Below are 27,542 nucleotides of genomic sequence, written 5' to 3' on the forward strand. Positions count from 1 at the left end.
GTGTGTGGTACACTTTGCAATTTAAAAAAGATACATTAAATTCCTGAAAACTTCAATGGTCACAAAAGTCACCGAAGCTGCAGGAACGGATTGTTTGATATTTGTGCATTACTTTTCACAAGTCTTTTACTTAAGATGACAAGAAGACAACTGGTTGGAGATGCCATTTAATGAACCATCGGAAAAATATCCATACAAGAGACAAATTCTATACATGCTTTATTTGTGTGTGTGTGTGGGGGGGAAATTTTTCAAAAATCACATCTCATTAAACTTTATGTTAAACCAGCCATACAGGTGGAAAACCATATATATTTTCAACCTGCTAAAAATGTTCCAGTGAAAGATCCCACCTTATTAAACATGAAAGGAATGAGGAAAAAAATCCATTTGCTTGTTCAGTCTGAGGTGAAAAAAATCTGAGTCATAAAACACCCCTCATCAGTCATGAAAGGATACATACAGGAGAAAAACCGTATCAATGCTCCATGTGCTTTTCACAGAGTGCTGGCCTTTACTTCACAGTGAGTTCCCTCACAGAGGAGTAAAACCATACTTGTGGTCCATGTGCACAAAATGCTTCAGTAACCAAGCATATATGCTTAGACATGAGCAATTCCTCTGGGAAAGGTACCTTTGACCCACCTGTGGCAGGAGGTTTACCTTGCCCTCGGGTCTTCTCCAGCACAGAATTCATAAAGTGGAAATGCCCTATAAATGCTCAATTTAAGGGGAAAGGCTTCTGTCATAAAAATTGAGACATAAGGGAAACCATACAGGAGGAAAACCATATACGTGCTCGGTCTGTGGGAATGGTTCTAGCTGGAAAAATCACCTGGCTCTGCACAGGAGAGGCCATAAGGAAGAAAAATTGCATACATGCTCAGCATGTGGGAAATGCTTGAACCAAAGATCCAATCTTCTTAGTCCCAAAAAGTCTCATATCCAAGGGAAAACTTACAGGAGGGATACTTTATAAATGCTCCATGCGTGGGAAAGGCAGGAGTGAGAGAACGAACTTGATTTCACAGGAAAGCATTCACACACAAGAAAAATGCATTAAATGTGTGTGTTCTATGGGAAAAGCTTCAATCTCACCAACCGTGAAAGAGACCAGGCTGGAAAAACTCCGCATACATGTTCAGTCTGTGGGAGAAGCTGCAGTGGTACATATGAGAAACCCACATGGGGGCGATGCCATATTCGTGCTCCACGTGCAGGAAAAGTTTTGCCAATGAATCTCACGAAAGAATTCACGCTGGAGAAAAATGCTACAGCTGTTCAGTCTGTGGGAAGAACTTCAAGCACAGAACAAGTTACATCAAAAAATCCCCACCCAGGAAAAACTGTACACATGTGCTCTGTCTGAATGGAAAGTTCAGCCATAAAGAACTTCTGGAAGAATCCACATAGGGGAGAAACCATATTCATACGGGGATTGCGGGAAAAGGTTCGAGCAAAAATCGAGCCTTATGTCTCATGGCGGCCTCTCTCATGGGAGAAAAATCACATATGCTCTCTCTGTGAGAAACATTTTGGGAGAAGATCAAACTTCATGAATCACGAGAGAATCCACACAGAAGAAAACCCAGATAGATGTCCGGCTTGTGGGAAAAGTTTCTGGACCAACGCATACCTGAGGATAAATGGGGAAAAAAAAATCCACGTGAATGCGAGTCTCTATGTATATAGTTTTTGTCTACTCTCCAGGAACATCTGGAAGGGACAACACCACGGAGGCAAATGTCAAAAGCAGAATCAGGTTGGCAAGTTCTACACTATTCCAATGTGTGTTGTGACTTTGTATGCCTTACAACAGCGGTTTTCAATCTTGACTGCTTTAAGAAGCACGGACTTCAACTGTCAGGATTCCCCAGCTACTATGGGGAGAATATTTTTTATTTTTCATCTTATGTAAATTATTAGTACAGATAGTCCAACCACAACTGAGCCCCAAATTAATGTTGCTAAGTGAGACATTTGTTAAGTGAGCTTTGCCCCATTTTACAACTTTTCTTGCCACATCTTTTAAGTGAACAGCAATAGCACGTATATACTGTTTCACAGTGTTTTCCAGCCCTCTCTAAGCTGTTTACAGAGTCAGCATTATTGCCCCCAACAATCTGGCTGCTCATTTTACACGCCTCGAAAAGGTGGAAGGCTGAGTCAACCTTGAGCCTGGTGGGATTCAACCTGCCAAATTGCAGGCAGCTGGCTGTCAGCAGAAGTAGCTTGCAGTACTGCACCCTAACCCCTGCGCCACCAAGCTTCTTGCAGATAAGTTAGTAACATGATTATTAAGTGAATTCAACTTCCTCGTTGGCTTTATTTGTCAGACGTTTACTTTACTTTATTATCATTGCACCTTGTACAACGAAATTAAATGCTATCATCAGTGTACATTAGAACTATAAAAATAAAACACACACACATCGTTCACATTCTATACAATTGAACTGAAAACCTGATAATGCAGCAATATTGTCACTGTAACTGAACGGTCACTAAACAAATTGTAAGTCGGGGACTACTTGTACTCCGAATTCCTGCAAGCACAGCCGCTATTGGGAAATTCAATAATTGCAGTTCTGGTATATCAGAAAAATGTCAGACTGAACCCACCTGCCTTATCTAAAATGAAGCCAAATTAAATATAATTTAGTTCCTGATTTTGGTTTTTTTTAAAAAAATTTCCTGCTTTTGATTTCCTGGTGCTTTTGTTGTTGGCCACCAAGGCCAATTACAAATAATATATTATAAATCAATAGGACAAGCTACAAAACTTAATCCATGCAAGGCACTGAATAGAGGTAGACCCTGACTTAGAACCATTTAGTGACCATTCAAAGTTACAAGGGCACTGAAAAAAGTGACTTATCACCATTTTTCACACAACCAATGTGGCATCTGAATGATCACATGATCAAAATCCAGACACTTGGCCACTGACTCATATTTATGTGGTCATGGGATCTTCTTTTGTTATCTTCTGACGGGAAACCGTGTTGCAATCTACTGTTACGCTAAATGTTGCAATGGTCAACCTTGTAAAAGTGATGGATGGACAATCTAATGTTGCCATGTGATAAAGTGCTGACTGTGTGGAAAAATACTGGCTGGAGAAACGAAAGTTATATGGGAGAAACGAAAGTTATATGGGAGAAACGAAAGTTATGGAGATAAAAGGTAACTGGGCGGGGCTAAGAAGTAGGAGCGATAACACACCAGCTATGGTATAGGTTTGCATTAGCATAATTATGTAGAAAGCTTTGTTTCTGCTATGACGTGTGCAAGTAGCCTATAAAAGGAGTACCCACCATTATTAAAGTGCCTTTTCATCCCGAGTAAACACTGTGCCGTGTGTTTATTTATTTATCATGAGAAGGCCCAGGGCTCTGAGTTCAGACCCTGTCGTCGCCAGGAGGCAGGCAGTGAAAAGCCACAAAACCGGGTTCACTTAACAACTGCAGTGATTCCACTTGACAAATGTGGCACCAATGGTTGTAAAAACCTGGCAAAATTCACCTAACAAATGGCTCACTTAGCAGCAGTAGTACTGGGCTCAATTGTCGTAAGTCAGGAGTACCTGAAGTAGGACTTTGAGGAAACCCTAATGAACCAACCCATAGCTAAACCAGAAGAACAATTTCAGCATTCTTTAAGGACCCAACACCCTCACAGATGGAACTCTTGTTTACTTCCGCAGCCATCATTCTGGCACCTGGAATTCTGGGAGTTGAAGTCCACACAAATCATTATTCCAAAGAAGCATCTAGTGTTGGAACTGTCCCAACACTTAGATGCTTCTTTGCAATAATGAATTATTTGCCATAAAGTCATTTTAGACTCCTAGCTACCACATCAGATGCATTTTCTCCAGAATGACTAAATGTACTCATCCGCACTGCAATTGAATCAATTGCTTTTGCTGCCGATTCTCCTTTTTAACAGAATTTAACAGGATAACAGAATTGGAAGGGACCTTGGAGGTCTTCTAGGCTAACCCCTTGCTCAAGCAGGAGATCCTATAAGTGGCAGCCCAATCTCTCCTTATAAATCTCGTGATGGAGCACCCACAACTTCTGAAAGCAAGGCTTTCAACCTTTCCCAAATCATATTTGTAATGTTAGTTCTCTATATTTGCATTTTACATTCCAATTTTATTGCATTGTAAGCCACCCAATGTCACTTTTGATGGAGAGATGGGTGGCATAGTAAGGAATGCAATAAAAACTAAAAAAAAATCAATCAATTTCCTATACTGAGTAAACAGGGAGTAGCAGTGGTCTGTAACCTTGCTTTTCCTTTTCTGCCATTTTCTCCAGAATGATTCTGCTGGTCCACTCCTCGTTCCTTCCACCTTTCCCACATCAGACCTCAAAGTAAGACAATGAGGGACTCTTTAAGAAAATATTTAAAATCTCCACCCTCCCCCCAATTAACCAGGCTTCCAACAATATCCAAATAGCCTTTTAAGGATAAGCTCCACGTTTGTAAAAGTTTCTTTACACTATTTGTAAAATGGAGAGGGGTTGGGAATTGCGCTTTAAAATCCACCTCAACCCGGATAAACCTGCACGGTGCACCACAGCCAGAATTTTCTCTACTGTTTTGCAATTTCAGCTCCCTCTATATATTTGCATTTTACACTCCTAGTTTATTGCCTCAAAACCCGACCCAGGTCGCTTTCGATGGCAAGATGGGTGGGTATTAAGGAATGCAATAAAAACTTAAATTAATTTCCTGTACCGAGTAAACAGGGAGTGGTGATGATCTGTAACCTTGCTTTTCTTTTTTTTCTGGCATTTTCTCCAGCATGATGCACGTTTAATATTTGTAAGGTTAGCTCTCTCTATTTGTATTTCCTATAGATAAAGCAGAATACTGGTAGCTCAGGGTTGAACTGAGGGGGTCTTTGGCGCTCTCTCTACGCTTACTTGTTTTCTTGCAGACATTTCATGACCCCAACTAGGTTAACATCACCAGTGCTAGTAGTCCTACCACCACACAATTACCAGCACTGATGATATTACCCCGTTTGGGTCATGAAACGTCTGCAAGAAAACAAGCAAGCGCCAAGGACCCCCCTCGTATTTCATATCCCTCTTTTATTGCATTTTATTTATAAGCCGCCCAGAGTCGCTTTCGATGGGTGGCGTGGAAATTTAATAAATAACACTTATAGCAATAGCACTTATATAGCATTTTACAGCCCTGTCTAAGCTGTTTACAAGAGTCAGCTATATTGCCCCCAAACAAACTGGGTCGTTTGACCCACCTCAGAAGGATGGAAGGCTGAGTCAACCTCGAAAAACCAAATAAGCTTCCTTATAATGAGTAAACGAGGGAGTGGCGGAGGACTTTCAACTTTGTTTTCTTTTTTTCTGCGCAACGACCCAACTTATCCGCCCCGGACTTTTCCAAAGGGCCGAATCGGAAAAGGAGTAAGAACTGAGAGAAAGTTTTAATTTTAAAGCTTTCGAGCCGGGGAGAGAGAGAGAGAGATGGCTGCTGCTGCTACGGGCGGGAGTCCCCTCCGGGATCTCTGCGACGAAATCACTTGTCCCATCTGCCTAGAGTCTTTCAAGGACCCGGTGACCATAACCACCTGCGGACACAATTTCTGCCGCGCCTGCCTGAGCTGCTACTGCCAAGGGACCGAGAGAGGCGGCGTCGGCACCCCTTGTCCCCAGTGCAGAAAAACCTTCCACCACGGCCAAAACATCATCCCCAACCGGCCGCTGGCCAACGTGGTGCAGATCGCGGAGAAGTTCCGACGGGCGGAAGAAGAAAACCCGGGCAAAGCCAATTTGTGTGAAAAGTACCATCGGCCCGTCAAAATCTCCTGCCAGCACCAAACCGTCCTCCACTGTGCCATCTGCGGCACCACCAAGCCGCACAACAGCAACCATGGGAGCTCAACCATGCAAAAGGCCAACGACGTAAATAAGGTGAGCAATATAAAATTCTTACTCGTTTGGATCCGGATTGCTTCCTCTCCCCCTTTTCCCCTTCGGGAACAGGAGAAGCACAAATCCCGGTTTTTTTTTGTTTTGTTTTTTTGCAAGCCTGCCGCTGGGAGGGTGTATAGGAATAGGATTGATGGTGGTGGTAGCAGTAATAATGGGGAAAGGTCGTTAATGCGCATGCTCAATAAAACAACGGTAAACAGTCAATTCCCAATTAAGTGATCCGAAGCCAGCTGCCTGCCGCTTGCGATTTGGCTGGCGAGGCATTTAAAACGCGATTTAACGATAATTTATTTTGCAGCTGTTTGCTTTTAAATCGCAATTAGAAGGTAGTTAAGACTTGAGGATGCCTTAGGACAGAATTGTATTTACCTTGCAAATTGCAATCATTGGCGTCTCCTTTCCGACACTAACTAACACACTATTGAGCTAAAACACACGTGTGATCTTGGCTATTCGGGGCGGCTATTTCCCCAGTAATAATCCCAATGTGCGTTCTTGGAGAAAATACTCACCCTTGGTGCTTTCCAAAGAAGGAAAAAAAGACACTGCTAGGAAATCCACTCCTCTACTCCTTGTAGAATACCTTATGCCACCAAACTTGAAATTCTAGAACTAGAAAACCTTGAATTACGCCGTCTTCGGTCTGATTTAAGCATGGTATATAAAATCATACATTGCAATGTCCTACCTGTCAATGAATACTTCAGCTTCAACCATAACAACACAAGAGCACACAGCAGATACAAACTCAAGGTAAACCGCACCAAACTTGATTGCAGGAAATACGACTTCAGCAACAGAGTGATCAATGTCTGGAATACTTTACCCGACTCTGTAGTTTCTTCCCCAAACCCCAAAAACTTTAACCTTAGACTGTCTACTATTGACCTCACTCCTTTCCTAAGAGGTCTCTAGGGGGTGTGCATAAGCGCACCAACGTGCCTACCGTCCCTGTCCTATTGTTTCTTTTATTTTTCTTTTATTTTTCTTATATGTACCCATTTCATGTATTCATAACTATGTATACACTTATACTTATTATCTTGTAAACAATTGACAAATCAAATCAAATCAATAAAATAAATAGATGAGGAATGAAACCAGTTTATTAAAATCACCATTTTTTCCACAGATCATGGAGAGAGAAGGCAGGTCTTTTTTAATGGGCATAATAGCATAAAGATCCATGAAGCAGATTGAATAAGCAAAATGAAGTTTTTCTTTCTTTGCAAAACATGATTAAAGCTAGGAGTAGGGCTGATCATTGAGTACTCATTTTATGGTTAAAAAAGACAAGATGGCAGTGCCAATGCAAAAGATCTGGATTTAAACCCACAGTTCTGCCTTTATATCACTCGTGATGCCATTTGTTTTTTCCTGTAAGCCTGATCCAAGAAATCTTGCCATCTTACAAGCAATGTTTGGATTTGAATCAGCTGAATGGAGAGTTAAATTAAATGGATCTGATGATCTACCAAGATAAGTTGGTAGTTAAAAAGAGGATTTAGTGGTTGGAATTCTTAAAATACAATGCGTGCTCCTAACTTGACTGAGCTCAAAAGATGGGAGCTCAGCCAATAAGCTTGTTTCTTTTTAAAATATAGTTTTGATCATCTGATAGAAAGGCTTTAAAAAACAGAAACAATCCAAATATTGGGGATAAAAAGGAGTAAAGGAAAGTAACAAGTGTATAAAGAAATGGCTTCTGGTCTTTACAGCAATTTCCAGTGCTGAACATTTATATTTTACCTCCTCTGTCTCAAATTACCACATAATTACCACATAATTTCCTTCTTTCCATAATGTGCCCTTTCTAATAAGCAAACCAATAAACCACACCAATCAGCTGACTTCCAAAGATAAATTAAATCTTGGTTGTCATTTTCTTCCTAGGAATACATTGACAGTTTTGTGGAGATGCTGAAGGAGGCAAAACAAAATATTGCCGCACATCAATCAGATAAAGAGAAGGAAAGCAAGGATTTGCTGGTAAGTTTTTATCCTTGCCAAGTGAAGGTTAAAATAGTGTTAAAGCCACATTACGATTAAAAATAGTGATTGGTAAATATGTAAGCTGTTGTTGTTAATTTATAACTGAAAGGGAGAAGAGTTAGAATCACGAGAAGTGATTTATTGCTTTTGCTATCTCTGAATCCCCAATTTTAGCTCTACACACCCCATAATTGCAGCCATTTTCTGTCTATTTATCTGTTTGTTTATTTCTGTAGAGACAAATAAAAGAGGAGCGAGGAAAGGCAGCATCTCTGTTTAAAGATCTCCACCACTTCCTGAAAGAACAAGAAGAACAATTTCTGACCCAGATGGTAGAAGCAGAGGAGGAGATTACCGTAAAAAGAGATTCCTTCATGGCTTTCTTTTCCCAGGAACTTTCACTCTATGAAAGGATCATCCAGAAGATAAAAAATTCTCAGCAGCCCAACAACGATCTTTTTATGGTAGGAACTGAGTTCTTCGGTTGTATTTGCTTGTTGTCATTTTAAGGAAAGATTTAAAGGATAAGGTTACTTTCCTTCCAGTGGTGGGATTCAATTTTTTTTTACTACTGGTTCTGTGGGTGTGGCTTGCGAGGGCATGGTGTGTCTTGCTGGGCGTGGCAGGGGAAGGTTACTGTAAAATCTCCATTTCCTCCCCACCCCACTAACCTGCTTTCCAGCTCCGTTCTCCTGTGCAGGGCAACCAAAGAAGACCCAGCCAATCAGCTAGGACTCTGCAGGCAGAGAATAGATTGGGGGGGGGGGCAGTCAGAGGTGGCATTTGCTGGTTCTTTGAACTACTCAAAATGTCTGCTACTGGTTCTCCAGAACTGGTCAGAACCTGCTGAATGCCACCTCTGTTTCCTTCTACATTTCTGTGCAGGTAGGCCTTCATGTAAGGCCATAACGGAGCCTGTCCATTATGTTCATAAGTCATAACCGTTGTAAACTAAACTCAACCTGATTCTGTTATGTCTCACCTATATTCATAGATGAGAAGACAAGGTTTCAAAATTCAAAATATTCAAGCAGAAACAAAACCGAATTCAAAAGGCTTAAATTAGCACAGTTGTCCAGTCCTTGGCAGACTTCCCGGAACCTGTCAGGCTAATCAGAATTGTCCATAACTCACAAGGCCACTTCAAATGTATTCTTCCAACTCATCAAACACTTTGCTTCCAAGCAAAACTTGAGAGTCAGCACGCCTCTTTAAATCACCTGGATAGGCGTGTCAGTCTCTCCAATCAATGTTTGTCCTGATGCCTCCCTTCAGATTGACGTTTCCTGGTTCTTCTAGTTCTGGCGTCAATCCACGATCTATCAGTCATCAGAGTCAAAACTCCCAGCAGGATCGATCCTTCCAGTCACAACACTATCCCTCACCGCAGGGCCCTTCCCCCGAGTCTGACGATCAACTTGAAGATGTTTCGTTGACAACCACACCCTGTCACCCACAGCCAATGGAGGCGTCGCTCGACGCGAATGATCTGCGAAACATTTATAATCTGCTTTCGCTCGTTCCAATTGTCTCAGATGGTCTACACATTGGAGACTTGGAAAAGAAATGGTGTTCTGCAACCAAGCCACCAACGGATCGTGCAAACGCAACCAGGACATTCCGAGCACCAAAGGGAGATGAAGGTTCGAGGTGATATAAAAACTTATCGCCTCCTCATGATCCCCAATGATCATACGCACTGGCTGGGTGGCGAAATGAATGGGCCCAGACTTGAGCTCACGCCCATCCACGGTTTCCACCTTAATGGGTGGATCCACAGCAACCAATGCGATCTCATAGTGCGTAGCAAAAGCTCTGTCCATAAAGCTGGTTGTAGCCCCTGAGTCCACCAACGCAACAGCGGGAATTCCCTCCTTCTGTGACTGTAAAAAAATTCGAGTGTCCAAAAGTAAATGCCGAGGAGGGCCAGGATTTGCTTCAGCAATTTGAGGTGGGGATGTGAAACGTGCCCGACCTAGGGTTTCCTTGAGGTCAGGTCTACCCTGTTTTCCCGACGAGCCAGGAGTGGTTTCAGGTACGGGTCTGCGGGTCCCTCTCCATTTGCAGGAATTAACAAAATGTCCCAGACCCCCGCAATAAAGGCACAAGCCTTCCTGAAACCTTCTCGAACGTTCTCGCGCCGTTAAGCGAAGGCGTAGTGCTCCCAACTTCATCGGCTCCTCCGTCTTAACCGTAGCTTGTGAACGAAAAAGAGAAGGTGGTTCCACAACGGGCCGTCTGCTTCCGCGCTGTTGTAAACGGGCTTCAATCCGTAAGCACTGAACTATCAATGCATCCAAAGTTAAAGCCCTCTCTGCATGGACCAGCTCATCTTTGATGGCATCAGACAAGCCTTCCTGGAATGCAGCCATATGAGCCGGTTCGTTCCAGTTAGAGTCCATACACAGCAAACGAAATTCTGCAACGTATTCCTGCAGGGAACGTTTCCCCTGATTAATGTCCCGTAACCGTCTGTCCACAGTTTGACTTTTAATTGGGTTTTCAAACATAACCCTCATTTGTTGCAGAAAACCCTGAAAATTATCCAGTAAAGGACTATCTTGAGTTAACAAGGGAGTAGCCCATTTGGCAGCCTGCCCAGACAAAAGATTAATAATAAATCCTACCTTAGCCCGGTCATTTGGAAAGTCTTCAGGCCTCAAGGACATAAATAATTGACACTGCCCCAGAAATGCCGGAAACATGTCCATTTGTCCTGAAAATTTCTCCGGCATGGATACCGGGCTTTTCTTCAAGGGAGGGGCTGAAGGAGCAGCAGGAATTTGCAAGCTTGAAATATGATTCACTAACTGGGTTACCTAGTTTTGGAGGGTCTGGTTACTTTGTAACAGCTGGTTTATTTGTTGCTGTTGCTGCTCCACCAAATGCTGCAGTTGAGTTGTATCCATCTCGGTTTGAAGATGGTTGGTTTGGGCTTGGAAGCAAAAATGTTATGTCTCACCTATATTCATAGATGAGAAGACAAGGTTTCAAAATTCAAAATATTCAAGCAGAAACAAAACCGAATTCAAAAGGCTTAAATTAGCACAGTTGTCCAGTCCTTGGCAGACTTCCCGGAACCTGTCAGGCTAATCACAATTGTCCATAACTCACAAGGCCACTTCAAATGTATTCTTCCGACTCATCAAACACTTTGCTTCCGAGCAAAGCTTGAGAGTCAGCACGCCTCTTTAAATCACCTGGATAGGCGTGTCAGTCTCTCCAATCAATGTTTGTCCTGACGCCTCCCTTCAGATTGACGTTTCCTGGTTCTTCTAGTTCTGGCGTCAATCCACGATCTATCAGTCATCAGAGTCAAAACTCCCAGCAGGATCGATCCTTCCAGTCACAACATGATTCTATGACCTTTTTTTGTGGTGGTTGTTTAGCAAATCACCATGGTTATTAAGTCCACATCATGAGTTGAATCAATGGTTTGCTTTGGTCTTGGCTTTGCCAAAACCTGGAAGTTGAATATTGGTTTTGGCAAAACCGTAGTACAGGTGGTCCTCAACTTACAATGACAATTGAGCACAAAATTGATGTTGCCTGGTGAGACTTTTGTTAAATGAGCTTTGCCCCGTTTTACGATCTTCCTGGTCACGGGTATTAAGTGAATCACTGCAGTTGTTAAATTGGGAACACAGTTGTTAAGTGAATCTGGTTTCCCTATTGACTTTGCTTGTCAGAAGGTTGCAAATGGAGATCACATGACCTTGGGATGCAGCAAAGGTCATAAGTATGAACCAGTTGCCAAACATATGAATTTTGATCGCATGATCATGGGGATGCTATGAAAGTTGTAAGTGTGAAAAATGATCATAAGACTTTTTTTCCAGTGCCATGGTAACTTCGAACGGTCACTAAATGAACTATTGTAAGTCAAGATGCTACCTGGGGGCTTGAGTTTGTCATTTTTTTCCCAAAGTGATTTTTCTGAATGCATTATATCCTTGTTTACTGCCCAGAGTTCTTTTGGTAGCTTAGATGGCTCTTTAAATTTCATGAATGAATTTCAGCACATGACCTCCTTCCTTCCCACAAAATGACGCTATAGAGTACTGCACATCACCACAACCAGACACAAGGACAGTTTTTCCCCGAAAGCCATCACTCTGCTAAACAAATAGGGGCCTGGAGGCTAAAACATACAATGAACGGTTGCAGGAACTGGGCTTGGCTAGTCTAGTAAAGAGAAGGACCAGGGGAGACATGATAGCAGTCTTCCAATATTTGAGGGGCTGCCACAGAAAGGAAGGTGTCAAGCTATTTTCTAAAGCGCCTGTAGGCCAGACAAGCAATAATGGATGGAAACTGAACAAGGAGACATTTAACCTGGAAACAAGGAGAAACTTTCTGACAGTGAGAACAATCAACCAATGGAACAGCTTCCCCTTGGAAGTTGTGGGAGCGCCATCAGTTGAGACTTTCAAGAAGAGATTGGACTGCCATCTGTTAGGAAATAGTGTAGGGTCTCCCACTTGGGCAGGAGGTTGGACTAGATGACCTACAAAGTCTCTTCCAACTCTGATTATCTGTATCTGTAAATAATTCCCTCAACACTGGTCCAACTATTTACAAAGTCTGCACTACTATTACTGTTAAACTTCTCATCGCTCCTTATCGCCCATCCCCTCCCACCTATGACTGTATGACTGTAACTTTGTCACTTGTATCCTTACGATTTATATGGACTGTTTCCTAGTATTTGATTGTTTATTGTACCCTATGATTATTATTAAGTGTTGTACCTTATGATTCTTGACTCTTGATGAATGTATCTTTTATGTACACTGAGAGCATTTGCATGAAGACAAATTTTTTTTGTGTCCAATCACACATGGCCAATAAAGAATTCATTCTATCTATCTATCTATCTATCTATCTATCTAAATTTCATGAATGAATAAATAAGCAAATGAATGAATGAATTTGCTGGCCAGTCCCAGCAAAAACTATGGCAGAATTATTTCAATTCCTACTCATGGCGTTACTTATTTTATTCCTCTTCTCCCTCCAGGAAATCTTAAACAGCTTGCAGAGGTAAGCGGATCCCGTCTTTCCATTCCCCATTTATTATTATTTATTTATTTGTTATTATTTATTATTACAGTTAGTCCTCAACTTACGGTCTTGAGACCCAAAATTTCTGGTGTCAAGTGAGTCGTTTGTTAAGTGAATTTCCCCCTTCATTTTATGACCTTTCTTGGCACCGTTGTTAAGTGAATTGCTGCAATCGTTAAGTTAGTCACACGGCTGTTAAGTGAATCTGTTTTTCCCCCCGTTGATTTTGCTCGTCAGAAGGTTGTAAAAGTGTTCAGAGTATTGCAGCATAAATTCAGCGCCAGAAAAGTAAAACACATGACTGAGGCTTCATTTAACTTCTTTAGAAACATATAAAGTAAATTTACAATACCAGTTGTAGATTTCTCCAACATGGAGCAAACTCAAACAGAAACAGACACGTTACAGGTTCAGAGCAGATGTGATGACCCAGGGCTTGACAAAAAAATAATAAAAGTCACCAAAGTAGAATAAATTCCCTTGAATGCCTCCAACCTGGCCCCAATGTCCAATTATCCTCGGCGGGAGATCAAACTCTTCAAAAAACAATCTATGAAGCAGAGGTGCTATTCAGCTGGTTCACACCTACTTGGGCGAACCGGTAGCAAGAATTTGGCATGGGTCACCAATCCGGTAGCAACATCGAGCTGGCCACGCCCCCAACCCGGTCACCCAGTTTCCGTTCTTGCTTGTCCCGCCCACCCTAGCCATGCATTTTCAAGCAGCCACTTGAAAACACATGACTGTGGGCGGAGCAACGTCCGTTAACCTGCAAAACTGTTCCAAGGCTGGATTCTTCATGGATACTAGAAGTATCGCTTCCCCTTGTGATTAAAGTGCCTGGAGCGAGAGGGAAAGAACGCTGGGCGGGGGGAATTCAGCCATGGGGAAGTTTGCAGGAGCTTCAAATGCAAGTCCGTTTACTTGCAGAACTTCTCTAATGCTGGATTCACTTCCCCTTGTGAGTAAGGTGCCTGGAGTGAGAGGGAATGGAGGCTGACAGGGGTGTTTGTGTGTGTGAGAGAGAGAAGAAAAAGAAAGAAAGAAAGAAAGAAAAAGAAAGAAAGAAAGAAAGAAAGAAAGAAAGAAAGAAAGAAAGAAAGAAAGAAAGAGGAAGAAAAAGAAAGAAAGAAAAAGAAATAGGGAGAGAGTGTGGTGTGTGAGAGAGAGAAAAAGAAAGGAAGGGAGAGAAAGACAGAGACAAAGAGAAAGAAAGAAAAAGAAATAGGAAGGGAGAGAGAGACAGAGAAAACTCTGTTATTGTTTTTAATTGTTCCATTATTTATCATGTGTTAATATTTTACACTGTCCCTACACCTAGAGTGATTCTACTGCCTTTCTTTTGCCCAGGGCTACCACATATTTTTCAGGGTTTACATGCATTCAATGTCTATAGTCCATAGCATAAATACATCTGTGTTTAACAGAGTTGAAAGGGAGTTTGGAGATCTTCTAGTCCAAGCCCCTGCTTGGGCAGGAAAACTGAGGATGCCAAATTCTTAAGTAGAGGTCCTGGGAAAGGTGTCAGAATAACACTTAGAAGGGACTTTTGGGGGAACCCTATACCATTTCAGAGAAATGGCTGTCCAGTCTTTTAAAAATTTCCAGTGATTGATCACCCAGAACTTCTGGGGACAAGCAGGTCCACTGATCAATTGTTCTCACTGTCAGAAAGTTTCTCCTTAGTTTTAGGTTGCTTCTCTCCTTGTTCAGTTTCCATCCATTGCTTCTCGTTTGCCTCCTGGTGCTTTGGAAAATACATTTCCCCCACCTGTTTTTGTGGCAGCCCTTAAAAGCCAGTTGCCTATATCACACTCTTGAGTAAAGCATGTAAGCTATTTTCTCCCTTCAGTGGTCCATGAAAGTACATCTATAGTATGCAGATAATAAAGTCAAAAAAGGTGAACATTTTTTTAAAACAAATTTTATTGATTTTACAAACAAACAAAACATAAAACATAGAAACATAAAACATCTTTTCTGAAAGCAGCTTAATCCTGGGTTACATCTCTTCATACAGACACAAATTCAAATTCATGCTCATTTTATATACCATCCCATATCTTATTGCCATTTTACATTTTCTATATAGCTTCTCCCCTCTTAACTTTCTTAGTTTTATTTTATTTATCTCATCTCAGTTCAGATCATTATACTTATATTCTTTGTCTGTCCTGTTTCCAGCTGTCTATTATCTTTTCTCTTTAAACAAAATTTCTCCTGTAATCACTGATTGGAGTATGACGCCTTTATCTCTTTCCCTTAAATTTATAACACTTAGTATAGTACATAACTTCCATTTGGATTCTGCTTAGTACATTCTAAAATTACACACTATATTTTAAAAAGAGAAAAAATTATATAATATAATTAAAACAACAATCCATACCAATTCAAATCTATCATTAATATTAATATTCATTTAAATCTTAAACATTTTACACATTACTTTTCAGTTAAGTATCATACTTCTATGGGAACGCTTATAAACTTTCCATAATCATTTCCCCCCCCACTTCACTTATATTTTAGTACATTATGTCATTAAGATGTTCCCATTCCTTCCTAATTCAATTCTCTCATTTATTCCATTTCCTTCCTTTTGTTCACAAAAGTTTCACTGAATTACACTGAGTATTTTATCCCACTTTTTAATCACATGTTGTTTCCAATTTTCTAACATTATTTCTAATACAAATATAACAATACAATCTTATGTACCTTTGCAGAATCGCTTTTCCAATTAAATTTTTACCCATTATCTCTGAGTAAGTCCTGTTTCTTTACATCTTGCTCCACACTTTTGAAGCTTCTCATCCCTTCCTTCCTCCCTTGCTTCTTCTCTCTGCCCTTTTTACCCCCTTGTCTCTCCACCTCCATTTTCCTCTTCTGTATTCCCCCTTTCTGTTGCTTTTTAACATATCCACTTTTCACCTTATTTTTCCCTTTTTTGGTTGTTTTTTTAGATCTTAAAGTCTCCATTTTCTTTTCCTCCTTTCCCCTTTCTTCTCCAAGTAAAATTACTTGTTCATTAAAGATGGCTTCTTCTTTGTCCCAATCCTCTTGTTGTGCAGTCCTTTCTTGTAGTTTCTCATAGGTACAGATTGCCATTTCTAAGAATTGAAAAAGAGAGCCAAGAGATCCCTTCCCTTCTTGTTCCTCTTCTTTGTATTTTTTAAATTCTGTTTTCAGTTCAACCACAAATGATGACATTGTAAAAAAATTTTTTTTCAAACAACCACCCAAGTGTTTTTAGTCATTCAAATATAATTTCCAAAAGTCCCAAATCACCAAACAATCCAAATACACACAAGCTGTTCTTTTGACACTTTCTTCTTTTTTCACTTTCTCTTCCTGGGGTAACTGTTTAGTTACAAAATTCCAGTTAAAATGTATCTTTTAGAAGTCTTGTTAGTATTTCATCAGATTCTTTTAAGTTCTAGGCAGTCTCCTCCTTCCAAATCCTGCTCCATTCTTTTCCTTTCCCTTCCAACTTACAGCAATTTTTTTTTAGCGTTCAGAAATCCTTATTATCCCCTTGACATTTAATTATCCAGTTTAATTACCTATTAATGCCAAAGCGAGTTTTTCTGATTTCTCATTCATTTCTGTTCTCTGTCAACGTTAGGAAGGAGAGTGGAAAAAACCCCCAAAACTTCCCCTTTTTACTTTCATTTGCCGCTTCCGAGTCTTCCTTGGGAACGATGTATCTTTTGCAAAATTTAAATTCCAGGGTAGCTTAGTTGTTGCTTTTTGTCCCGGTCAGCCAAAAACTTTCACTTCTTAACTTCCTCCTGCACTTTCTTTTCCGGCTAAGTGCTTCTTTGAGGCGGCCATTTCTGACCTCCACTCTTACCGCCTTTGGAAAAGGGAGTTTAGCCAGCTGGGGAGGAGAGGTGCGATTCCCCTCAACCCTGCCAGGTCTCCCCTATCTTCACCACCTCTACAGGGTGGCTTAGCCCCGAAGCCTGCTGGCTCAGGGCACTCCAGCGGCGAGCACAGGCAGAAACTGCGCACGATCGCGGATTCCTACCTGCCCCGAAGCGCTGCAAACCGGAACTCCAAGGTGAACAACATTTTTACAGAACTATAGATAAGTTGAGGCTGGGTGACAAGGAATGGCTGGGAGGGAAGAGGCCAGGTGAAGCACCCCTTGATGTGAGTGACATTGAGTTGGCCACGCCCACCCAGTCATATGACCAGCAAGCCATGCCTACCCAGGCACATGACCATTAAGCCACACCCACCCAGTCACATGACCACCAAGCCACGCCCACCAAATAAGCCATGTCCACAGAACCGGTAGTAAAAAATTTTGAATTCCACCACTGCTACGAAGGGCAGAAATGCAATCTGAACCCAAAGTAAAGATAATTAGAAATAAAAAAAACAAACACAAACTAACATGGCAGGCCAGGATGATAAATTGCAGACTTTCAAAGGATAACATGGCACCCACAGTTTGGGAGGACGCCAAAACCCAGATAAGGCACGACCAAGATAATGCATGCTTTGCTTCCAGCAAGGAGCCATGTGCAAATGCCCCCCTCCCCATATCCTGTTCTCCCAGCTGCAACTAATGAAAGGGATCAGGGCCTTTTTCTCTCTTATAAGCCATGTTGCTCCCTTCTCCGTTCCTCCATTCCTGCCCTAGGATGAAGAGGGGATGGCTCTGGGCCTTCGTCTGAACGCCCAGCCGGACTGTGCCCTTCCCCCGTTTCTTCCACAGCCACCGGAGCCACACTCCCAGTCCCTGTCAGCTGCTCAATCTCCCCCTCAGAATCAGACTCCAACAAGGGCATGACAGCAGAACAGCAACTCAACTTCAGCAGACAAAAAAACAGAGAGAGAAAGAGAACTTCTAGTTTCACTTTCCAGGTCAGCTCCCTTTGGCTGGTCTGTTACCATGCCTACTCACTGACTCTGTTAACCATGTCTCTGCCAGTTAATGAATACTCTGATAAAAAGGTGATCACCTGACATGGACACAATGCAAGAGTCATAAATATGAGTCAGTCGCCAAGCATCCAAATTTTGATCACGTGATTATGGGGGGGATACTGCAACGGTCGTAAGTGTGAAAAACAGCCATAAGTCGCTTTTTCCAATGCTATTGTAAATTTGAATGGTCACGAAATGAACTGTTGTAAGTCGAGGACTACCTGTAGAGAAAGGGATATCAGTGAACCTGCTGTTGGTCCTCCATATTCATTCTGAGCAAGGAGACTCTTAGTGGCATATTTTGTGAGGCCTCAAGCTCCTGTTTCATTGCAACAACGGAGCAGAGCAAAACCAGCATATGTCTATTCATGATGATGGGCACATGTGGCCCCTGAAAACCTTGGATGTTGCTAAAAGTCTGTAGAGATTCTCCATCATCCAGGTCATGGTTGTCCCAAAGGTGTTTTTTCAGGAGGCAACTGGACTTTCTTGTTTTTCTTTGAAGACATTTCACTTCTCATCCAAGAAGCTTCATCATTTCTGACTGAATGGTGAATGGATTTATATTCTTTGCAGACAGCTGGTCATTTGCATCCTTTTAGAGAGTTGTTGAGGCCACTTGGAAGTTTATCTGTGTCCTCAGAGTCAACTGAGTAGTGGAAATGGTTCCCGCAGTCTGCAGTTTTTCCTTTGGAAATCCATTCCTACTCCCACACCATTCAAAGGGTGTCCATCCCAAATTGGATAGCTAAAAGTCTGTAGAGATTCTCCATCATCCAGGTCATGGTTGTCCCAAAGGTGCTTTTTTCAGGAGGCACCTGGACTTCCTTGGGGGTTTTTTTTGGGGTGGGGGGGAGACGTTTTGCTTCTCATCCAAGAAGTTTGACCAGCTCTGACTCTGGCAATTGGATGAGAAGCAAAATGTCTTCAAAAGAAAAAAAAAACATGAAAGCTATTAAGTCAACATTTCTCTTTGTCCTGGCATCACAGTTACAGTTGTGCTAGTCAGAAGGTAAATACAGCCCTTGGCTTGGAAAAAGCCATACATCACGAATGAAGGCAGATATACGTGTCTCAGGACAATGTTGCAGGATCCAATCTGGGTAGGTCGTTGGGGCCAAAGGTTTAGTCTTCTGAGCTTTTGTACTTGTGCTGAAGCCCATCTCAGGGAACTTCTCTCTCACCAGAATGTATATGTTTGTAGAGAGAAGTTCCCTGAGAATGGGCTCCAGCATGAGTCCCAAAGCTTGGAAGACTAAACCTTTGGCCCCTGTGACCGATCCAGATGGCATCCTGCAAAGTTGCACACCCTTCATATGAAAAAAAAAAAAAGTGGGTGAGATGATGCTATTGTACCCCAAATTGCAATAGGTAACCATTAGTAGGGCAATATATAGGTGTTCTGATCAAGGCTTCCTGAGACAGTAACAATCATATGCTTTGTCTCCCAAACCCTATTTTTATTTCAGTGGCTGTGAATTATATTCATTCACATCCCATAACGAGTCCCAAACAGTTTGTGAATAGTCCAACAGAAATCTGCCACAGTCTTTCGGGATAAGGCTGATAAGCAACCACCTTTATCTCCCTTGAAAAACTGCCAATTAGCTGTACAAGACCAAACGTCAACACAGAGCTTCAGATTTTAAACTGACCAGAACTAACAAAGTTGCTTCCTGCAAAGGCTCAAGTCCCTTTGCACCTCCTTTATGTCTTATGGGAGGGGCCAGTCATCTCCAAGCTTTCTCCCAAGTTGCCCCTTTGTCTTAACTGTTCTTGCTTTCTGGCAGCTCTCTGCAAGCGAGCACTGGGAACAGGCATCTCCTGGAGGCTCTGGAGTTAGCACATAACTCTCAGATGGCCCTGGCCCCATCTCTGTGTTGGATGCAGGACCCTTGTCCGAGCCCTTCCTAGACTCCAGGACTGGCCCATGTTCCTCCCCACTGTCCAATTCTGCTGCCAGCTCTGCAGGCCACCGGCGGACCACAACACTAGGCAAGAATAGCAACAGCAATAGCACTTAGACTTATATACTGCTTCACAGTGCTTTACAGCCTCTCTAAGTGATTTACAGAGTCAGCATATTGTCCCCAAGCAATCTGGGTCCTTGTTTTATCAACCTCGGAAGGATACAAGGCTGAATCCACCTTGAAGAAGCTCTGTTGATGACAGTCATCTTTGAAAATGCATTTAGGAAGAGAGGAAGGAAATCGGAATTTGTTTACTCCCGGAAAATGTTGTGCTGATCAGAAATCTTCTCCAAAACATCTTCTGCTCTTCGTCTTTTGCTATACCACTGGTGCCTTAAGGTTCTGTCGTTTCTTTCCAACCTATGCAAGGGAATTTTTGATGGGGTGGACCGGAGGCTAACATTGTTTAATTTCTCTAGTGAAGAAAAGATTACGAACCGCCCATCTTTCCAACGTGCCCTAAAGTGGAGAATTTGGGACTTCTGTGATATCAATAACATCCTGGAAGAAATCACAAAACACTTTAAAGGTAATACATGAGGATTTTATGCTAACTCCTACGGCCACCCAGAGCCTTTGACGCATGGCAAAGTTTTAGTTGTGGGCAGCAGTGAATTTGCTGAGACTTCAATTTAAGAATTTGGTCTGCTTATATGTGGCTAAATGTTACCAAGACTCCATGGAAAACTGATTTCAGCATTAAAAAACCCAATTGCGTGAGAAGAGGCACACAAATATCTGTAAAATTAAATTAGGAATGAGCTTCATGTTATTGTTGTAAGATCTGTCTTGCACATGATAGAGAAATGCTTACTTCTTTTCCTGTTGTCTTTTCAGATACTTTGCTATCTGGTCTTCAGCTTCAGAAAGGTAACCCTGGGGAGAGGGGAATTGGTTAAAGCAAAGTGGGCTGATTTTTCTCTTGGCTAGATCATTTAGTTAAAATGGAGACCTAGACCAGGGGTATCAAACTCAAGGCCTGTGGGCCACATCTGCCCTGCGGGGTGCTTAAATCCAGCCTGTAGGGCTGGCCTGGAAATATCAAAGGACTGGCCCATGGTGCCCATGGTGCCTCTGGTGGCTAAAACAGGCTGTCTGCTGACCAAAAATAGCCCCAAATGGCCAGAAAATGGACTGAAAACAGCAGTGGTGGGATTCAAAAATCCCATCAACTGGTTTGCTGCCAGGTTGCTGTGTGGGCGGGGCCATGGTGGCGGGACCTAAGAGAACTTCCTGTTTCCAACTTCCAGTAGGCCTGTAGAGCCCAGGGGAGGCCATTTTTACCCTCCCAAGGATTCAGAGGCCTCCCCTGGGCCTCTGGGAGGGTGAAAATGGCCTCCCCAGGATTGGGAGGCCCTCCAGAAGCCGGAAACAGGCCCGTTTTCAGACTTCCAGAAGGCCTGTTTTTCCCTCTCCCAGAGCCACCGTGCAGATCCTGCACCTACCTCCATCAAAAATGGACCGCATGGAAACTCCTGGGAGGGGTGGAGTGGGAGGGGCGGGGCCAGCTGGTTGGTTGAAATACCGGTTTGATGAACCAGCTGTAGCTTTAACATCCCTGGAAAACAGCACAAAAATGGGCCAAGAATGTCCCAAACTGGCCAAAAACAGGGCTGAAAATGGGCTGAAAAACAAGTGGCAGAGTGCTGCAGGAAGCCATGGAGGGTGAAAACGAGGCACAGGGGATCCACAGATGGACCCCACCCCCCACCCAGTTTTGGCCAGCATGTTTTTCAGCACATTTTTGGGCTCATATTTATAATAGGGTTATTTTTTTGTGATTTTCTGACAAGCAAAGTCAATGGAGAAGCCAGATTCACTTAACAACTATGTTACTAACTTAACAACTGCAGTGATTCACTTAACTGTGGCACCAAAGGTTGTAAAATGAAGCAAAACTCACTCAACAAAAGTTTCACTTAAACAACAGAAATTTTGGGCTCAATTTTGCTCGTGAGTTGAGGACTATCTGTAGTCCATGGGATGGTGGCAATAGTAGAGAAAGCTGCCTTCCTGAACCTCTTTAGCATTGTTTAGGGTTCATAACAACCTGTCCCACCTAGTCTTTGCTTGACCAGGTGGGACAGGTTGAAATAATGGGATGATGTTCCTTTTGGTCTCAACCTTACAGTTTAGCTAGTTTTGAATGCTGTCTTGTGTCAACTAAAAAAAAATACTTCTTTCGTCTTTTTAGTTGCCAGCAGAAAGGTAGTGTGGGAAAACAGTGCATTCCTTAAATGCTTCAGACAATCGCTATGGTAGCCGAAGCTGTTGGCACACAAGATTATTACTGGAAAGCATGATTGAGGACTCTTGGCTATGGATGTGTCTCATTGGAGAATATACATCCAGGGGGTGGGGGGAAGGCCAGGGCCAAGGGTGAAATGAATGATGTGTCAGAGTTGGCTGCAACGAGGAAACGCTGACATGTTAACTCCTAATAAATGAATCTTTTTTACTCTGAGAGATGCAGCTAGAGACTTATGATTTGAATAGAGGTGCATATTGGAGCCTTGACATCTTGTTTCCTTTGTGATTTTGTATTTCTTGCCAATGAATTGTATACTGCTAATCCTTGTCTTACTACCATTTATTTAGCAATATTCCGAAGTTACAATGGTCTTAGAAAGAGTGCTTTATGAACTGTAAACATTTCCAACTATTGCAAATGTTGCAAAATGTTACACACACACGCACACACTGCTCCCGAGCTTATGGGATCAGTATATGGGTAGTTGACAACCAGCTTGCAGCTTACAACTGTTTGAAGCAGCCCATGGTCACAATTTGTAACGGGTTTCTTTTTTGCCAGTTTTTGACAAAAGACAGCACACTGGGGAAACCGGGTTCACTGAATGGCCATGTGATTTGCTCAATGACCTTGGTGACTCATTTTAAGCCATCATAAAAATGGTCATAACATTGCACCCAGTCACATGGTGAATCAACTTAGGACTTCAGTGACTTACAAAATAAGTGCTGGCCCCTACTGAAGTCGTAAACCGAGGATTACCTGCACACCATCCCGAGTTGCATCGCTTGAGTTGAGCAGTGCTATTGATGCTCTTAAGTAAATAGATATAAAGGAAAAGTCTTGATGAAGAATGAGCCCTTGTTCAAGAAATCCCTTTTAAATGAGGGAGAATTTGATTCTTGTGATTTTGTTTTTAAGGGTAGGGTGCCGTGGTGGGATTCAGTTTTTTTTTACTACCGGTTTTGTGGGTGTAGCTTGATGGGCATAGCTTGGTGGGCGTGGCAGGGAAAGGATACTGTAAAATCTCCATTCCCTCCCCACCCCACTAACCTGCTTTCCAGCTCCATTCTCCTGTGCAGGGCAACCAAAGAAGACCCAGCTGATCAGCTGGGACTCAATGGGAGGCAGAGAATAGATGGGGGCGGGGCCAGTCAGAGGTGGCATTAGCCCGTTCTCCGAACTACTCAAAATTTCTGCGACCGGTTCTCCAGAACTGGTCAGAACCTGCTGAATACCCACCTCTGGTGGGATGGGTATTTCTACTTCAGATTAAAGTTACTTTGCTTCCCTTTCTTGATCATCTCCCTCTCTCCATGAACAGCAAACATAACCCTGGATCCAAACACGGCTCATCCCCAAATCACCCTGTTCCTGGATGGGAAAACAGCGGAACTAGGCGAACGTTGTCAAGAATTGCCCAACAATCCTGAAAGATTTGACTTACTGGCTGCGGTGCTGGGACGTGAAGAATTCAAGGAGGGCCGGCATTTCTGGGAAGTCAACGTAGAGAGTCAGAAAGAATGGGCAGTGGGGATTTGTCAGAAGAGTGTGAAAAGGAAGGATTCGTTCTCCTTGAATACAGAAGAAGGGGTCAGTATGCTGGGAAGATGGAGAGGTAATTACAGATTCTCCCTCCCACCTAGTCCTCTTCCTCACATCCCGGACAAGAAATTAAAAAGAATCCGGGTGTGTCTAAACTGTGCTGCCGGGAAGGTTTCGTTTTTTGACGCTGAGACTGGAACTCTGCTCTACTCAACAACTTCCTTTCCAGGAGAGAACGTTCTTCCCTTCTTTTGGCTGGGGTCATATGCCCAGCTCAGCCTTTGCCAATGAGACCTTCCAGTGGGGCCCCTGTAAGAATTCCAGATGTTGGCACCAACCCTTGTTTCCCTTTCTTGCAGTTGGGTTTTCTCGATGTTCAGGAAGAATGCATCACACACATACACACAATAAAGCAATATAAAGCAGAGCCGTAGTGGCACAGTGGTTGGAATGCAGTACTGCAGGCTACTTCTGCTGACTGCCGGCTGCCTGCAAATTTGGCAGTTCGAATCTCACCTGGCTCAAGGTTGACTCAAGCCTTCCATCCTTACGAGGTGGGTAAAATGAGGAGCCAGATTGTTGGGGAGCAATAGGCTGATTCTGTAAACCGCTTAGAAAGGGCTGTAAAGCACTGTGAAGTGATATATAAGTCTAAGTGCTATTGCTATTACCGGGAGTCCTCGATATATGACCAGTTCAAAATGAGTGGGTCCTTCACGGTTCAAACCTGCAGCTCCTGACAACATTGCTTAGACATCAGTCTCCCACACGTACATGCAACCACGCTACATGTCTGGTATATACCATTTTCTTTTGTGAACATTTTGAGGCCTTCACTTATTTTAAGATCCAAGCTGAACTTATTCTGCAGAATCTTCCCAGGCCAGGTGGTGAGATGGGTAGAGGCCTTTATTATGTAGAATACTCTGGCCTTGGCCTTAATGACCTATTAGAAATGTCTTTTTATCCCTGTCTTTATTCGTTTAACAACAAATTAAAATTATGACAATGCTGAAAAAAGTGATTTAGAACCTGTCCTCAAAGTTATGCCCATTGCACTGTCCCTATAGTCGTGGGATTGTGATTTGGGCACTTGGAAACCGGCTCGCATTTATAATCATTGTGTCAGGATTTGGGGTAACAGGCAGTTACCCCAATTAAATCATGAGTCCCAAGCCAAACTTCCAAAACTTCAAAAGGATTTATTGGGAGTTAACATGTCCAGCACTGCCTGGTGTAGCCAACTCTGAGACATATAATTCGCTGTCACCCTTGACCCTGGTTTTCCCCCCACCCCCTGGGTGTATCATAATTCATATTGTGACACATCCATAGCCAAGAGTCATCAATCATGCTCTCCAGTTAGAATTTTGTGGGGGAGAAACTTCAGTCCCCTAGTTACTATCATTGAAAACTATTTATGGAATGCACTTTCAAACCCCTTTCCCCCCTCCCTTTTGGCAACTCTAAAAAGACCATAGAGATATTTTATGAGTTGACACATTGCAACATCCGGTAGTCACGTGATCACAATTTCCGACCTTCCTACCTGACTTTTGACAAGCAAAGTCAGTAGAGGAAATAGGATCGTCTTAACACGATTTGGTTAATGACCCTGGCTAGAAAATGGTTGTAACATCAGCTGTGGTCCCATGATGACCCATTTACTGACCATGTCACTCAATTATGAATGTTTTGGCCCCAATTGTGAGAACTGAGCTGAGAATTATGTGTAATATAATTAATTAGTTTTAAGCATTTTGTGTCACCTGTAGCCTACTGCCCAGCACTAATAACTGGATAGCTTCCAATCACTTCCATACCTATACATTTTTTGAGCATTTTTTAAGCCTAACTTCATACCAAAGCATCTTTATTTTATTAAAGATAGCAAATGCCATTTCAGGATACCAAACCCAATCAAGATATTTTTTTAAAAAAAGGTATTAACAACAACGCCAGAACATCTTTATATTGTAGTCATAGATAAAAAAGCTATATAGTTGTGTAGCAGCAATTTGTAGCAGTCAAACATGAACACATAACAAAAACGATTAAATTAGGGCAAAATGAAAGGAAAAAATGGGTTAATGAAATGCAAATGGTAGAGGGCAGAAAGGTGAAATACTTAAGACCAATCACCACGTTATTCAAGTGTTTTGCAAATGCGCAAAAAGCCCCATACAAAATAGAATAATAAATTTTAAGATCGACTTGCCAAATTGCATGTATTGTTTTTATTCAGGTTAATAATTATTAATAATTCCATGGCCCTAAAATGAAGGCAAAGCAAGCCTGTTAGAAAGAACTATATAGCTGTACAAACTTCAATAAAGTAATAATGAATCAACATCCATTAAATGCCCTCTCTCATATTGACTCAGGTTGTAGGAACTATTCCCCATAATAAACACCTCTCACCATCTGCTCAATTGCCAACACAATTCTCCTGCATGTACTAAATATTTAGAACTTCTGAAAAGGAAAATATTCTGGACAGGTTTCCCCGTGCTTTGCCACCTTCATTCATTACTGCCCCCTGCTGGCTATCTGAAATTGGCATAGTCCTAATCAACTTACCTGTAAAGCAGGAATGTCCAACCTTTTGACTTGCCTGAAGAGAAATTGTCTTCAGACACCAATGAAATGTGTAATATAGTGACGTATATTCATACATAATGTTAAAAGTTTATGACAGTGGTGGCTAACCTTTTTGGGCTCCTGTGCCAATAATTGCGTGCACGCTTGCGCATGTTAGCACCCAGGAGGCAATGTACACTGGTCCCCCTGCATGAGCCACACATCTCTGCATGTGCACGTATCTCCCACACACACCCCGCGCATGCGTGCCAGATCCCTGGGTGTGCAGTGCACATGCATATGCAGTAGACCTGCTCTAGGTGAGGGCTCGCGTGCTGGCAGTAATGGCTCTGTGTGCCATCACAGGTTTATGATATTGTGGGATGTCATTACTAGCAGTCCAAGGCTGCACACGGTCCATGGACCATAGATTGGATGCACCTACCCTAAAGACTTCCTTTTACCTCCCAAGTGCCTGCAGCAAATACAGTTAGTTCTCAACTTGCAACAGTTCATTTAGTGACCGAAGTTACAATGACACTGAAAAAATGGACTTAGGTCCATTTTTCACACTGATGACCGTTGCTACACCCCCACGGTTGTGTGATTTTCAATCGGATGCTTGACAAATTGTTCATATTTGTGACGGTTGCAGTGTTCCGGGATCATGTTTTTGTGACCTTCTGACAAAGTCAAGGGGGGAAACCAGGTTCCCTTATAACAACTGTGTTACTAATTTAACAACTGCAGCGATTCACTTAAACCAGTGTGGCAAGAAGAGTCATAAAACGGGGTGGGGGGACACTCACTCAACACTCACTTTCTTGCTTAGCAGCATAAATGCTCGGCTCAATTGTGGTCGTAAGTCGAGGAGTACCTGTAGAATAGACAGTTCTAAGACATTCCTTTTAATGTGCATCGCTCATTGTGCACTTGCTTACTCCCTTGTAATTTCTTCCTTTCCTGCGAGGGTAAATAACAAGCATTAATTTCCTCTTGCTACAGTAGTCAGTTCAGAACTGAGCTGGGATTCCCTAGGGTGGCAGAATAAGGAAAAAAGCTATGAGATTTATTCCTCTTTCCCAACTTCCTTTGTAAATCAAGTTCCAGAACATGAGCCTTCCTCAATCCTAGGGCTCATCTGGCTCTTTGCGGTCTTATATTTCCGATGCTGTAAGTATGCTCAGGGTTGATTTCTTAATAAACCTTTTTCAAGATTTATTACCA

General features: G+C 42.4%; 1 protein-coding gene and 1 long non-coding RNA gene across 2 annotated transcripts; one reads left to right on the forward strand and one right to left on the reverse strand.

Annotated features, from left to right (window-relative positions):
* Nucleotides 1-149: 149 nt before the first annotated feature.
* On the reverse strand, nucleotides 150-6,125 carry LOC148126749 (uncharacterized). Its single transcript, XR_015742523.1, has 2 exons — nucleotides 5,974-6,125; nucleotides 150-1,636 (listed from the first exon to the last, which is right to left on the reverse strand). It is a non-coding gene; the product is annotated as an uncharacterized LOC148126749 (long non-coding RNA).
* On the forward strand, nucleotides 5,349-27,542 carry LOC113450087 (E3 ubiquitin-protein ligase TRIM7-like). Its single transcript, XM_026721231.2, has 7 exons — nucleotides 5,349-5,951; nucleotides 7,866-7,961; nucleotides 8,201-8,428; nucleotides 12,985-13,007; nucleotides 20,359-20,468; nucleotides 20,777-20,809; nucleotides 23,515-27,542. Exons 1-7 carry the CDS (start codon nucleotides 5,505-5,507, stop codon nucleotides 24,024-24,026), a joined length of 1,449 nt encoding a protein of 482 aa, XP_026577016.2. The 5' UTR covers nucleotides 5,349-5,504; the 3' UTR covers nucleotides 24,027-27,542.

The sequence above is a fragment of the Pseudonaja textilis genome, chromosome 2 (assembly GCF_049901715.1).
Source record: "Pseudonaja textilis isolate UNSWEBS1 chromosome 2, rPseTex1.2, whole genome shotgun sequence".
Classification (NCBI taxonomy): Eukaryota; Metazoa; Chordata; class Lepidosauria; order Squamata; family Elapidae; genus Pseudonaja; species Pseudonaja textilis.

What these genes read in the sequence shown, in the direction of transcription:
- LOC113450087 (XM_026721231.2), top strand. Translation starts at nt 5,505, where the DNA reads ATGGCTGCTGCTGCTACGGGCGGGAGTCCCCTCCGGGATCTCTGCGAC. An exon ending in AGGCCAACGACGTAAATAAG is followed by an intron (nt 5,952 to 7,865) that starts GTGAGCAATATA and finishes TTTTCTTCCTAG; the next exon opens with GAATACATTGACAGTTTTGT. An exon ending in AGGAAAGCAAGGATTTGCTG is followed by an intron (nt 7,962 to 8,200) that starts GTAAGTTTTTAT and finishes TTATTTCTGTAG; the next exon opens with AGACAAATAAAAGAGGAGCG.